Genomic DNA, 16,447 nt, shown 5'->3' with positions numbered 1-16,447 from the left:
TTTATCCAAAAATTCCGTATTTTTGTAATGCACCGTATTTTTCAGATTTTTTTTAACTTTTAGTGCATTTTTGTAAATTTCCCTTCTTTTTTCTGTTAAAGCCCTTTTTGGGCCCACTTTCACCCGTCCATGCTTCTCGTGGCCCTTACGCTACAGAGTAACCCAAGTTGCTGCCACGTGTCTATTTCCAAGGTCAAAACTCAAAATTGTCATCACTTTTTTTTTTATTTCCATTTTTTAATAATATATAGAGAGTCGGTGACTTAAAAGAAAAACTAAATGATTTCAGATACACATTCTCTGAAAGTCAAATGGATATAGAAGATTATTTTGGGGTAATAGAGACCCAGCCGACACATAATTTGGGAATCGACTTCTGCTCAAATTATTGTAGAAGTTAACTAAATTCAAACAAATAATTAATTTTGATCAAATTTATAAAAGTCCAATGTATTATTAGAATTTTGGAGAAAAAAATTATGAGATTTACAAAAAAAAAAAATGTAGTGAACAAAATGTTATTTTAAAGAAACACAACCGATGAACCTGGATGGAAATCGAAAGACAAGAGGAAAGAGCCCAACAGAAAAGAAGTGCTTTAATTCATTAATGTATTTTTTTTTTTTAGATTTTTACATAAAATATTAATTTTTGCTAAAATAATTATATTTTTATGGTTAAACAATATTTTTTCAATTTTATGGTGTTAAAAAATTTTTATATTTTTACGGTTTTTTTTTTTTTTATCACGTTGCTTTTAGTTTTTTTTTTTTATGTCTAGTTGGTTTAGTGAATTGTTTTCAAAATATTTTTTCCTAAAAATTATATTTTTAAAAACTTAACTATGTATTTTTTTTAAAAAAAATAGAAACCGTAAATTTTTTTTTTAAAAAAATGTGTATTTAAAAAAAAATTTCTTTATTTTGTGGCAATTCATTATTGTTTTTTTTTTTAGAAAAGGTTTCACAGAAAATAAGTGAATGTATTAAATGTGTAATGAAACTCGTACACTTTAAAATATAAAAAATTATAAATGGACACGTGTTGCTCACTTCCCACAATATTATACACAAACACAAAGCCATTAACACTTTCAGCCCCCTCAATTTTTAAATTTTCTTGTTAATTTGTATTTCTTTTAAATAAAACCTTCTAAAGCTGAAAAATACCATTTAAGTCCCTCTGAAAAGGGAATAAAATAAATAAAAAAAAATCAATATGGCTCCCACACAATATGATCTAGCTCCATTATCCATCCCTAAATATATACAATCAAACATAGTTTTAGATTATTAATTATTCGTATCTAGTGATGTAAATTCCACACAATTATATCAGTTGTAGTGTTAAACGTTAATTAATTGTGTTTGATATGTTTAGCAAGCATCTATTCTTCTTAATATAATTGTAAATATCGTTTTATAAATAGAGGAATATAAGAATCTGATCTTGTACTACAACTACTACCTCATTCACGTGGCCTATTAATAGTATTACTAACAATTATACAAAAATAAATAACAAAAAATACGAAAAATATTCACTTAGGTCAGACTCAATTGGACAGCTCTAGACAACTTTGTCTAAAGAAATGTATTTTCTTATGACTAATTATTTAAATTTTGAAAAATTACAACTAGCACATTAAATTTTGAAAAATATAAAATTATCAAAAATTTTAAAAATATGAATAACGGTTTGTTATAGTTTTATAATCGTCTGTTATAATTTTTTATTTAATTTGTAAATATTATTTATAAAATTGTAACGTAAGGTTACAAACTTAAAAATTTTGATTACAAGTTTATAAATTTAGTTTAAAATAACTATATTATTACAAATTTATAAATTTTATTTACAAAAAAAAACTCACTCAGTATTTTTATAATTTTTTACAAATTTGTATTTTTTTTAAAACCATTTTTGTGAATTTCCTTAATTTATGGTCTACGTCACCTCCCACTCCTCATTAGAACAACCTTTTTTTTCGCATCCTAGAATAAGAATCATAACCCATTCCTGCATTTATTTTTTAACTAGTGTATTAAAGCACTACAATTGAAATAACTTAATAATAAACCCATTTGGCCATTTGTAGCTGGCAAATATAGTGCTTCGTTCGTCATCCAAAAGAAATTCAAAAGGAAAGTCCACAAATGTCTTGATTAAAATGGAACATTATTTTGTCACCTCAACAAGACTCAAGAGCCCAATTAAGTAAGCTCGCTCCACTAATTAACAAAACAACAACAAAACATTTGACCACTAAGAAAATCAACTTTCCAATCGAGTAACAAAGTATGCTCTGGCGATCAAACTTGTAAACCTATAAATATTTATGTGTGTATATATAGAGAGAATAATAAGTGAAGCATGACGTGAAAGAAGACCATGATGATCAACGTCTTTTAGTAGCAGGCTCCTTCTGTGAATGGAAATATAGTGCGGCAACTGGAGGCCCAAGGCCGTAGTGGGCAGCGAATTGGCGAGTACTAAAGTTGCTGCGGATCTCTGGCGCTGGGGCTCCGGCCATGCTGCCTCCACTCTGCCTGAACAGCGCCAACACGTAGCGGTGAATGCCAGTTGGTGGTTGGGGTCCCATGTACTCCACCAATTCTTGTCCTATAAATTCATTACCAATATGTTATCACTTTTCATTTATTTTTTATACTATTTTGTTAGAGTTTTGCTATTTGGCTCAAAAGAATCCGAAATTATATTTTGATATTATGTTATTATAAATTTTTGTTTTATAATTTAATAAGGTATTTGTCTAATAATTCAACCATTATGTTTTTTAATGTTGACATATTGTAAATTATTTTATTTTGATAAAAATACCTGACAAAAATAAAGAAAAAAACTCAAAAAATGATATTTTTGTAAAAAAATATTGTCAAAGCCCATTCAAGGGCTAAACCCGCCTAAACCTGATCCAACTTCACCCGAAACCCAAAATCCAAAAATACCCTAAATCTAAAAATATATTGGACGAATTCAGTACCATTTTCATACACCCGAACACGACAACACAAAAACTCACTCGATGTACAGCCCTAAACATCTTAAAAATTGATTAATATAGAATTAGACACTAATGTTACCCTTATTAATTCTCATTTTCTTATGATTTTTTTTAACGATTATACATGCACTCAATTATTATATATCTAGGCCACAATAAGTTGTTTTTATTTTTTTTGTCAGAAAATAAAAGGGTAAAGGATCAAAGTTCAAACCTTTGGTGGCCTCGAACCCTTCTGGAATATCTATAACAATCCTGAAAGAATAATCTTTACCTGTCACTATTATGTATTTATAATAAATACATAATATATGTTATCTATTATATGTTATCTATACCATTTTTTTATATGTTATCTATAAAAAAAACAAAACATTTTGAGTGTGACAAAATATATGTTATCTATACCAATGGAGCCACTCTCTCAATGATGGTTCACTAGGACTTGGAGCATCAGGATCCACCATCACCTATTAATCCAATTTAACAATCATACATAATATCAAATACCACCAAGTAAATCCAGAAACTAAAATTTTGGTACAGGACAGTAGAACACACATGAACACCAAAAATAAAAATAGGAAGGAAAAAAATAAAGAGTAGAAATAAAATACTTACTAAGGTGTAGAGATTGGCTTGGTTACGAGGACCAAGAATCTGGGCCTTGGGCTTGTCGACGGCGGCAGAGGGTTTGATCTCGTAGCCATTACTGATCTGTTTTGAGCCATAATGGATAGTGAACTCAGTAGCTGGGCTAAACATGTCCACCACATCTCCAATCACTTTTCCCACCACCAGTGGCTCTATGGACCTGGCCATATCCTAATCCTCTTTAGCTATCACTCTTGAGTAGCAGAGCACTGGTAGCCGTGCGCCTGTCCGTACTGGATTACACTTTGGTTTCGAGTTGAAGTAGTAGTACTTCAAAGCTCAAAGGTGGCTAGCATAGCTTAATTCAGACTTTGGTCTTTGATCGAGGAAAAAAACTGAGTGATTTACCATCTATATATCGATGGAGTCGCCACGTAGGTCAAATGGTTAGATGATGGCACGTAGCGAGTCCACGATGTAAGTGCTGGGTGTACACGTGTTCGTCGCCGGATCCTATGTCGGTTACTACGGACTTTCTGTTTCAGATGCTGATGGGACTTTTTAAATAGACGAAATTGCCCTTTCGACACGAACGCGGCTGAGCAACGACATAACGGGAAATGTTGCCGACCTACTCCGTCTCTTTAGGGAGCAAAGGGTCTTTTCGGTGTGGAATCTACCAATCGAAAGAGTCCTGATTAAATCGTTAAATGGGTTTGGGTTTGGTAAAGGAAAAGGAAAAGCACGACTAGAGAAATTATGTAACAGCTTAGAATAGAATGTTTACATTCACTTCGAATGAAAGATATTTTATGATGATTTTGCCTAACAACAATATGATATGAGAAAGAGAATTGCTAAAGAGTATTATTGGTGCAATCTAATATTGGGTCCCACACATTTGAATTTAATAAATATTATAGAGTATAACTGATCAATTATGAGTTGTCACCTCATATTTGTACATCTTAACGTGTCAAATAACAACACTTTATGAAAAATATTAAGGCCAATACTTGCGTCCAATAACACAAATAGGTAGCATAATGTTATTGGTGCAATCTAAAATTAAGTTCTATATCTTTAAACTTAATAAGTGTTATAAAATATTACTAACTAATCATATGATGACAATTTATGTGAAATTTGACACCTTAAAATATTAAATAATAACACTCATTTGATATAATGCAGTGTAATTGATTTTGACTAAAACTTGAATTTAAGTGGCTAAAGTGGATGACATAGAGTTATAACGCGACAACGTTACAATAAACACACAATGTGCTGCTCATTTTGCTGATAAAATATCTGTTGATTAGTGAGAATATATTTTTGCTAAAATATTGTATTTAAAATAATATTATCAACATAGGCTATGTCAAATATTGTCGTTGTCGATAATATTGTTTAAAAAAAAAATTCAAAATATCTCTTTGAATTATATTTTATGTAAAAGGAGCCAACTCCAATTTGTCCTTTTCCCCATCTTTAGTAGACATTATAAACTTTTTTTTTTTGCCTTATAAACATCACACTTCCCTAAAATATCTTACACCATAAAACTATAATATATAATTTCATTACTTTTGGCTCGAAATCTAACTTGGCAATGTCCCTTTGAGATTGGCCAAATAAAGATGGCAAGAGAAACAATCATATTTCTCAATCTTAACTGCCACACATAGGCAGTTAAACTTTTTCTTGAAGAAAAATTACCTTAACAAAGATTGGCCAAAAACCCCCCTTAGTCATTGTATCAATTTAGATTGAAAGAGATGTTTCAAACCAGCATATTTTTGTTGGTAAATAGCACTAGAATTTATAAGATAAACCAAAGATGAGATTGGCTCTATTAATGTGATAGAGAATCTTTAAATTATATTTTAATACCATTGTGTGAATTTTTGTATAAGACAAATTTTTTAAAGTAATTATTTTTTATATTTTGATATAGGTATAAATTTAAGGGTAAATAATATTTTGGTCTTTATGTTGTGTAAAAGTTATTAATTGGACATTCTTTTTTGTTAAATAATAATTCAGATTCTAGATTTTACAAAATGACACTAAATAATACATTGGGCATGATTTTAGTCAATGTAATTTCAAATATAAGATCAATTATTGGGTCCTTAAGAATATGATAGTTCAGAGAAAGAGAAAAATTATATTTAAAATTATTTTGACTAAAATCGGACTCATGATATTATTTTGTTCTATTTTGCGAAATTCAATCTAAATTATCATTTAACAAAATATAGGATCTGGTCTATAACTTTTGCATAATAAAATATATTCATCATTTTTTTTTACTCCAAAGTAATTGTACAAACAAATTTTTAAAAAAAATAAAAAAATCGGCATACCAAATTTAACACTATTATATTCTATATTTCTTAGGTTTTTACATAAACATGTACTTTTATTTTGGAAATGCATTGCACTGTCATATTTAAAAAAAAAAAAAAAGTAAAGAATTCAAACTCTTGTCTTTAAAATATATCTAAGGCTATAATTTTATTATATAAACAAAATAAATCTTGTTAAAAAATAAAGCTATCTTTCTTTATTTGAAAAAATAAAAAGTAAATCGACTAGCTTAATTGGAAAAAAAACATAACACTTTTATTTTTTTTAAATAAAAATCATATGTAAGGATGATAAAATAATCCTACAAACACTTTTCTAAATATTATATAATTTAATTGGTTGAAGTACATTTTCATCAACCATAGAAAATATTAATTTAAGCAATAAATAGAAAACTAAGTGTTAACATCACAAATGATTCTTTCACTAAGAATTCTCTTTTTATTTTCTGAGAGTTTCGATGTACAAAGTAATGAAATTTTTTAAAAATACATCAATGAGTCTCCTATTTATAGTGAAAAATCTCTAAAATATTTTATCCACGAAATCAAGAAAGAGTCGTGTCATTTTTAAATTTAAAATACAGTTATGCGATATTTTCGAATAAATATCTATCTTAATACCAACTATATGTTGATATTTGAATTCAAACAGTTATAACTGTCAACTTCCAATGCCTTTCGAACCTGTTTTTCAAAAACTTGCTCCCCGGGACTTGTTGCAAACAGCTCTCTTCAACCAATTTAATTTAAACAACTTCCGTTGACCTATTTGACTGGTAGTAGGTTCCTTATCAGTGAATAAAACATGTATTATATATTTATTTATTTTTTTAAAAATTACTATGTAGTGTATTAAATAGAACCATTTATTAGATATGACAACTTGGTATATTATATGTTAACTAATTAGATTATAAAATAAGCTTGAAGGTGACAAAAATATATCTTAAATTATAAGATATTATTATATAACATAAAAATAATTAATCAGTATCTCAAGATATCTACAAATAAGATTTGGAAATAACTAAGATATATATGAATTAAGATGGTTTAAAAATTAAGCTATTTATGAAAAAATATCCAAACAATATCTTATTTTACATTGTAAGTAATAAAAAATGTGCATTATTCTTCTATGGTTTTAAAGTAACTTGCAAGTTTTTTTTTTTTGCTTGGTTAATCATAATACATCTATAATTTACATGTAAAAAAAATATGGTGAATAAAATGTGTATTATATATCTATATATATTAAAAAAAATTACTATGCAGTATACTAAATAGAACCATTTACTAAATATGGTAATTTGTTATACTATATGGTAACCCATTAGTTTCTTAAATAAGTTTGAAGATTACAAAATGTATCTTAAATAATAAGAAATAATAATATAACTTAAAAATAACTAGTTGTTATATTAAGAAGTCTACAAATAAGTTCTGCATGTAACCAAAAGAAATCTCAAATATTATGATCCAAAAATAAAGTTTTTCTTTATGTAAAAAAAAAGTAGTCAATCAGAATCTTATCGATATCGTAAGCAATAAAAATGTAATTTTTTATAATTCAGAAAAACAAAAAAAATTAGGAACCTGAAATTCTATATTTTTTCAAAATCTGGTTTAAGTATATATTGAAATGAAAAACTAAAGCAAAATAAAACGAAGAAAATAAGTACAGTAATAGAGGCTTAAATTTTCTCTTTGTAAAGGCCCACAACTTACTAGATTTGAATGGGCTCAAGCCTAAATGTATAAAAGGTTGCCATGCAATAAGTACTCAATTTGTAACTGGGCCTATCGTATGTAGCCTACATATGATACTAATGCTATTATCATATAAGATAAATTACATTTTAGATGAGATTTTCAATACGTCCTACAAAAATATAGCTTTTCTAAATAAAAAAAAAAAGGTTAATCTATGGTTTTTTTTAAGATTTTTCATTTTTATGAGTTTATTTACCCATATTTTTGTGTAAAAATTGATTTATGCTATAATTTTACTCTTAATCAACTTTTATTAATTTGAAAAGGTATGTTTGTAATTTGATTATTATTTTTCAGCTTATTTGTTTTTTTATATTATTTTTATATTTAATTTTTCTTTAGTTGTTTTGCAAAAAAAAAACTTTTGTAATATGAATTGTTTTTAAAATTATTTTTTATGTATTATAAACATTTTTTCCTTTTTTTTAGATTGTACTTTTCTTTTTTTCAAATCAGGGGTAAAGTAACAAGTTACATGATTGATCTTTGACAATTATGTAAAAAAAAACCTAAACCTAGGTTAAATAATATGTACAAAAAGGGGTAACCAGTTATCCTGAGAGGAGTAACTTTCTGCCATAAAAGGAGTAACCAGTTACCATAAGAGGGGTGACGGGTTACTCATATTAAATATGAAAATAAACATCAAATTTGAAGGAAAAAGAGGAAGAATACTTCATTAAAAAAATGAAGAATAAGTAACTATGATTTTAGTAACATATGTAACCAGTTGTCATAAATAACCTATAAATATACACACTGTTTATCCATAAATCATTTGCTGATGACGTGGCAAGGATTTTTGACACGCGGCGAACACGTAGCAGAGATACGGCTCGCCTATCTACCAGCATTATTTCTGCACGACGAGATCAAATTTTGTGTACGACCAGCTTGGTCGTATGTTCGTTCATTTATGAAAAAATCTGTACAGTTGTGATGATATCCGAGAATATCTCTTCATTATGACCTGCAGATCCGATCATTAAGGATAGATATTATTTCCTAATTCATATAACTCTTCCTGAGCCTATAAATATAGAAGAGAGAGCTCAGGGAAGGGGATCGATTGATCTTTTATGCTTAGAGAATTATATTACTATTATCCATCACTGTATTGTTTTCTTCCTCTAAGGTCTGTGAAACCCAGGAACCCTAGTTCTTTGATCATACCTTTGAGAATCAAGATCAATAATAGTTTAAGTGGACGTAGGCCATTACCAATTCCTGGGACCGAACCACTAGAAATTACTGTGTTAATTTATTTTCTTTCCATTAGATCTAATTCAATATCTTCTATTACATCACGCTTTTGACTCCGTGTCAGTTGACCAAAACTAGGGTCAACATTCTGGTGCTCTCATTGAGAGATTGAGATAAAGTTGTTGAAGTACTAATGGCAAAGACATCTAGGAAGACTGCGCAGGCTGCTGACGCTGCACCCTCTGAATCTCCTCCTCCAAACATGGCTGATAATGAGTCACACTTGGAGTTTGATGAGGAGGAACTGGACTCCGAAACGCTGAGAAATACTCTGGGAGTATTGCAAGAGGAATTGGCCAACCTGAGGGCTAGTCAAGAAACTGCTGCGGAGACCATAGCGCGACAGCAGCAAGAAATAGAGTGTCAGCGTCAAGAGTTGAGTGAAAGACAAAAGGAGATGGACCGTAGTCAGAGGGATGCCATGGCAGCCTCGAAGCAGCGCTCGAATTGGCTAGGAATCAGGTTGCGCCTGCCTCGCAGCCTGACCAACCCCCGAATGGGCCACCTCAGAGAGGTCCCAATCCTAGCCCTCCGCTCTAGCCAACAAGCCCTCAAAGGCCGGAGCAGCCACCAATGCCTCAGGATGATGTCCCACCTAGGGACCCTGAGACACAGCCTCCATCCCAGGCTGGTCGAGGCAATCCTTCGCGTCCAAGGCAGAATAGGGCCGGGCAGCAGCCCCGCAGCCCTAGACGCCCGGGGGGTGAAGAGCCGCACCCACCAAGCAGGGGATAGCGTCCTTCTGGCAACAGAAGGAACTCAGAGACAGGCTCTGCGGTCAGGGGCCCTCCACGGCATGATAATGCACAGGGACCTACCGACCAGCGCAGGCCTCCCCCTAACGCTCGGGAAGTTCCAGCCCAAGGAGGCAACCGAGGAAACAGTCGATCCCACTACAGCCAGTCAAGGTTCAGGGATGGCCTCGGCTACAAAGAGGCCGACTCAGGCAGAGGGAATGCTGGTCGGAGAAATAAGGATAGAGGTGGAGGCAGAAGTCCTCCACCTAGAGAAGATCGACATGCAGGACACAATGCTGGGGGGCAGCCCAAACAAAACAACGTCTTCAGCCGGCTTGGAGCCAGCGAGCAGCAGCGAAGAGAAGATGACTTAAGGGATGTACTCAACGACTGCCGAGAGAGGCATGATGAGTACATTCCCTCGGCACCAAAGGCCCCGGCGATTCCTGAGGCCGTCCAGGCCCAAATAAATGCCCTGAACCAAGCAGTACAACAGCTGTTCGGGGAAGAACGACTCGTATCGAGTATGACAGGAGAAGGGGCACTCATTTCATACAAAGGATCGCCATAGCCGAAACCCCCAGTAAGTTTAAAATTCCAACACTTCCGAACTTTGACGGGTATGGTGACCCGGTATCTCATGTCAACAAGTTTGAGATACAAATGGACATTCAGAAGGTGTCTGAAGACGCTCGATGCAGGATCTTCCCTGCAACACTTTCTGATGCTGCACAGGAGTGGTTTGTTAAGTTCCCTCCTGCAAGTATTGTATCTTGGGAGATGTTCGTAAAGGAGTTTTACGAACAGTTCTACACGGGTCGTGTGCACCCAACTGAGGCAAACCAGCTGGTTGAGATACGCCAGCAAGAGGGAGAACCACTAAAAGATTATGTCCAGCGTTTCATGCGAGCAGCAGCTGGGGCCAAAACAGTGGGAGACGAAGGCAAAATGATGGCCCTAATTGCAGGAGTTAGGCGCCATACGCCTCTCTGGAGTAGCCTCAAGAAGCATGAGGTTAAAGCTATCCAGGAGTTCTTAGACCGAGCTGATCGATACATCAAGCTTGAGGATGCAATTGCCAACGAGGGAAAGCCTCCTAATAAAGACAAAGGGACTGAAAAACCAGCCAAGGCCGCCAATGGGTCAAACCCAACAGCAACGGCAACGGGGATGGCAATGGCAAGAATGGTGGAAAATGGGCCCATAATGAACCCTCAATGTAACGCCCTACTACCTTAGAGTCGTTACTAAGTGAGTTTAAAACGTGCATTTAACTCGCTAATCGAGGACTAAAGATAAATGTGTAACCAAAACATAAACAGAGACAAAAACTTTGAAAATAATTCCATTTGCTGAAAATCGTAAAATATTTAACATTTGGGATCCCAAAATACAGTTTAGAAATATTTACAACTCATAATATAAGCATAGTCGACTAAACGACAAAATTCTGTTTTATACATTCATCTCCCAAAAATGCCCTTGACCGTGGCAGTCAGGCTGACCAAACATGTACACACCGCTTCACGCTCGCCATACTCATGATTGGTTGACTTTCTCCTTGCCCTTACCTGCACCACAGAGCACCCGTGAGCCGAAGCCCAGCAAGAAAACTCACAAACAGATAACATATGCATATCAACACACTTATCAGTTAAACAGGCCATCAATAGGCTAAACACATACGGTCATGCCGTCCCAGGCGTTTTACCATGTCCAGGATTCACGGTCCATACCGTGAGGATATCCCAGGTATCCTTTAGGATCTACCCTAGCAACTCGCACTTCGTGTGCTAAACGCTGCTTCCGGCCCTGGCCCCTTGCCGAACTCGGCCTTGCACTCCACGTGCCTTTCGCCGTTCCCGGGCCATTACCGTTCTCGGCCTTCGCCGTTGTCGGTCTTCACCGTTCACGGCTCATGCCGTTCAATCAACACTTTCACATATGATAAAACTAATCAATAAGCTAAGCATACATAAACTCAATCAAAGGGGAAAACCCCACAACACAGTTATATAGGGTCGAGCCCCACAACTCATGCTCTATGGGAAACAGTAGTTTTCTTACTTGCGTCCCGAGCTTCTTGTGCACTGAAGTCACAAGCACGGTCCTCTAACCCGAGCCTCTCCGAAAACCTTGTCACAACACATATAAAACAATCTTTAATACTAACCAATCCAAAACCATTTCCCGGGATCATTCTCGTGCTCTCGGGACCTCCCGTTTCCCAAAACAAAGTGGCGGAAACATCCCCCGAGCCCCCTGAGCAAAAGCCCTAAAATTGGAATTTTCCCCTGCCCAGAAATGGCCTAGCGCCGCGGCGCAGAAGAACAGGGCCGCGGCGCCCCTTCGCGAACCCAGAATTCTGGGTTTCTCCAAGTGTTTTCCTCGAGCCAAAACACTCCCAAACCATCCCCAATTTTTACCCAAGCCTCAAATTCAATTTAAAACCTCAAATAAACCATCTAACAACCTATAAACACCAACAACAAGCCTAAACACATTATCAAGCCCATGATTCGCAATTTGGTTTAAAATTTCAGAAGCTTAAACCAATAAACCAGAAACTTAAACCAGAACTTGTAAAACTTAAACCATCCCTTAAAATTCTTAAACCACACTAGAAACAAACTTCAGAAATGCATGGAACTCTTACCTCAAGTGGGGATTTGACCTTAAGCTGCTTTCCCAATCAAATTCCAAGCTCAAATCACAAAACTCAAGTTGAACCTAACCACAATTCACCCCAAGAATTCACCAAACAAAACACACAATTCAATTCTCAATCCATGATATTCTTAGCTGAATCCTACAACATATTTGCACAGAATTCCCTTACCTCAATATGCTGAATAATCCTTCAAGTTCTCTAGCCTTAACTCCCTTCTTGATCCCAAGAGGTTTGCCCTTCCTTCCTTTCATTCTTGCTCTTAGTTTTTCCTTCACTTTCAGCAAGAACTGAATTTACTTAAGTGTAAAATGTGAATGACTTCTCTTCTCAGCTGAAGTTATCTAAATCCTTGCCAAAAGACCCATTTACCCCTTTCATCCAACTTTCTCCCTAGCTAAACCTCAAGGGCATCTTAGATATTTCCCATCCCTTACAAATATACCATTTTCTCACCTAGAAATGCTATCCTCAATGGTAACAAATGGTTACTCAAGCTACCAAACTACGATTAATCGTTAATTAAATGTCCCCAACTAAATTTATAAAATTTCCCAAAATACCCCTAGCTCCTCCCGAGCCGGGTATTTAATCCTGTTGTGACTTTTAAACTAATTAGCTCCCTAGGACCGTCTCGGAACGTGCATTACAATTATATCACCATTATATCACATATATCACATATATTACATTAAATTCACATAAACTAATACAGTATAACAATTATTGCCCTCCAGGCATACTAATCAAGGCTCCAAGCCTTATTAGCAACTTTGGGTCGCTACACTCAACCTCCGAGAGTAAACGCCCCAAAGGCAATCGTTATGAGCCAAGGTTCACCAACTACACCGCCCTTGTCGAATCTCGAGCAGAGGTGTTTTAGGCCACAAGCTCCAGTGTGCCTTACAAAAGACCCGCTCCCATTCGAAAGGATATGTCAAAAAAAGATACAACCAAGTTCTGTCGTTTTCACAACGATTACGGGCACGATACGAATGAGTGTAACCAGCTGAAGGATGAGATCGAGTTCCTTATTAGACAAGGACACTTGAGGAGATACGTGCGGGCTGCGGGAGCTTCCCAACAAGAGGCTCTAGGTGGCAATAATCAGGCGCCTGCATGCCAACGCTCGCCACCTTTACAGCCTGATCCCGTGGCTAGGACCTTACTCACCATCTGCGGAGGCCTGCACCTCGCGGGAAACAGCAGAAAAGAAAGGGAACGATACGCTCGGACCCTACATCACGACCAGGACATCGAGATGATGACTGTGGAAGATCGGGCATCAAATAAGGCTCGAACAGAGGACGAAGTAATAACCTTCTCTGATAGCGATGCCCAACATATCTGGTAACCACATTCCGATCTGCTGGTCGTAGATGTTCAGATTGCCAACATGATGGTGAAAAGAGTATTGGTCGATACAGGAAGTTCAGTTAACATCCTGTATAAATCTTCGCTGGAACGGATGAAGTTGTCCGTCCAAGACTTGGAGCCCTGCAACCAAACAATTTATGGTTTCTCTGGTGAGGGACTTGCTCCAACGGAGTTGATTAGGGTTCCAGTAACAGCAGGTACTGCGCCCACCAACAGGACATTACTCACTGCTTTTATAGTAGTTGATTGTCCCTCGACCTACAATGTTGTAATTGGAAGGCCAATATTGGTCGACCTTCGGGCCGTCACCTCTATATGGCACCTGACCATGAAATTCCCAACAGATGCAGGGATAGGGTGTGTATTGGGAAACCAGAGAGAAGCCAGGGAATGCTACAATGCCTCAATCACCAAGGCCAAGAAGGGTGCACCAAGGAGTATTCCCCCAAAAGAGTTGCAAATGGCTATTGATGTAAAAGCCCAATCAGGTGATGAAGTCGCCAAATAGGGTGTTGCCCAAAGTGAGGATAGAGACTTAGATCCTCGCTTTGGGGATTTTGAAGACGATATAGGACCTGTCGAGGACCTTGAAGAGGTCCAACTCGACGAAAAGCATCCAACCAGAGTTGTGAAGGTCGGCGAAAACTTAGAGACAACAACAAAATACGCACTGGTGGAATTTTTTAGGAAGAGCGAGGAGTTTTTCGCATGGTCGCATAAAGACATGGTTGGGATAGATCCTGCAGTCATCAGCCATGTCCTAAATATTGATAAAAACTATCCACTCGTGCAACAGAAAAGGACGCTGCACGATAAGGTCAGATCAAAAGCCTTAAAGGAAGAAGAGGAAAGATTGAAGGAGAATGGGTTCATCAGGGTGGCGTTTTATCCATCATGGGTCTCTAATCCAGTATTGGTTCCCAAGCCGAATGGAAAATGGCGGACCTGCGTGGATTTCACAGTCCTTAATAAAGTCTGCCCTAAAGATTGATTCCCACTCCCAAGGATCAACCAGTTGGTCGATGCAACTGCAGGCCATGAGATCCTCTCCTTCATGGATGCATACTCAGGTTACAATCAAATTAGTATGCATCCCCCTGATGAGGATCACACTAGCTTTTGGACTGATACAGGGCTTTACTGTTACAAAGTAATGCCCTTTGGTCTGCAAAACGCTGGTGCGACTTACCAGCGACTAGTTAACCACATGTTTAAGGAGTTGATCGAGATAAACATGGAGGTATACGTCGATGACATGCTGGTAAAGTCAAAAAATGCAGAAGGACATGTGAAGGATTTACAAGAGTGTTTCAATGTTTTGAACAAATACCAGATGAAGCTGGATCCTCTCAAATGTTCCTTCGGAGTAGGATCAAGGAAGTTTTTGGGTTCCATTGTCAATTCAAGGGGAATTGAAGCAAATCCTGAAAAGATTAAGGCCCTGATTGATATGAAATCGCCAACGAAGATCAAAGATGTGCAAAGTTTGACTGGAAGGATCGCCGCGCTCAGTAGATTTATTTCAAAATCAATAGATAAGTGTGTTCCTTTCTTCAATCTACTTAGAGGCAATAAGAAGTTTGAGTGGACTGAAGACTACGAACAGGCTTTCCAAGCCTTAAAAGCCCACATGGCGCAACCTCCCGTCTTATCAAATCCTGTAGATGGGGAAACTTTGTTCATATACCTGGCAATCACCGAATACGCTGCAAGTGCAGTGCTGGTGAGAGAAGAAGAAGGCGTACAAAAGGCGAAGTATTATGTGAGCAAGAGGTTAATCGGAGCAGAATTAAGGTATCCTCCCATTGAAATATTAGCCTATTGCCTAATCTTGGTCTCGAGGAAGTTACGTCCTTACTTCCAAGCCCATCCAATTACAGTTTTGACTGACCAGCCTCTTCGGCAAGTTTTGCAAAAGCCAGAGGCTGCAGGTCGTTTATTGAAATGGGCAGTCGAACTTGGGCAGTTCTATATGACATACTCACCACGAGTAGCAATAAAAGGACAAGTCTTGGCTGACTTCATTGCTGAGTTCACTGAACTTCCAGATAACGAGCAGGGTGAAAAATCTAATGCGCCTGAGCCTCAAGTTGAAGCTTCTTCGTGGAAACTGTTCACAGATGGATCGTCCAACGAATCCCACGTAGGAGCAGGGGTGATATTGATAATGCTAGAAGGGCATCGATTTCACTGCGCAATTAGGTTTGATTTCACCGCTTCGACACAACGAAGCTGAATGTGAAGCCCTACTCGCTGGATTAAGGTTAGCCAAAGACATGAACATAAAAGCACTGGACATCTACAGTGATTCGCAGCTGGTAGTGAATCAAATCTTAGGGAACACCAAGTGTTGACTGCGTTTTTGGCCAACAACGTGAGAACGTCAAAAACGATGAAGCCTTCAAGAGAAATTAAACGTCACAGACAATTTTGAAAAGAAAGTAAATAACACACAATTTTTATAGTGGTTCAGCCCCAATATGTTGGTAATAGCCTAATCCACTTAGAGTTGTGATTATAGATTTGTACTCAAGATCAGATGAACTGAGCCAACTGATTTTCTTCAGTACAGATTACAAGAATACAAGAATTCTTCAGATACAAGCACTTTCTCTCTCTAGAAAATTCAGACCCA

The 16,447-nt window shown here is 36.2% G+C and overlaps 1 protein-coding gene across 1 annotated transcript; it reads right to left on the bottom strand.

Annotated features, from left to right (window-relative positions):
* Positions 1-2,072: 2,072 nt before the first annotated feature.
* On the bottom strand, positions 2,073-3,993 carry LOC133794175 (protein MOTHER of FT and TFL1-like). The gene is made up of 4 exons (XM_062231375.1): positions 3,647-3,993; positions 3,434-3,495; positions 3,240-3,280; positions 2,073-2,622 (listed from the first exon to the last, which is right to left on the bottom strand). Exons 1-4 carry the CDS (start codon positions 3,845-3,847, stop codon positions 2,399-2,401), a joined length of 528 nt encoding a protein of 175 aa, XP_062087359.1. The 5' UTR covers positions 3,848-3,993; the 3' UTR covers positions 2,073-2,398.
* Positions 3,994-16,447: the final 12,454 nt, after the last annotated feature.

Source organism: Humulus lupulus, chromosome 8, assembly GCF_963169125.1.
Source record: "Humulus lupulus chromosome 8, drHumLupu1.1, whole genome shotgun sequence".
NCBI classification, from domain to species: Eukaryota; Viridiplantae; Streptophyta; class Magnoliopsida; order Rosales; family Cannabaceae; genus Humulus; species Humulus lupulus.
The sequence above is the reverse complement of the archived record's forward strand: the minus strand, read 5'-3'. Positions and strand labels throughout refer to the sequence as shown.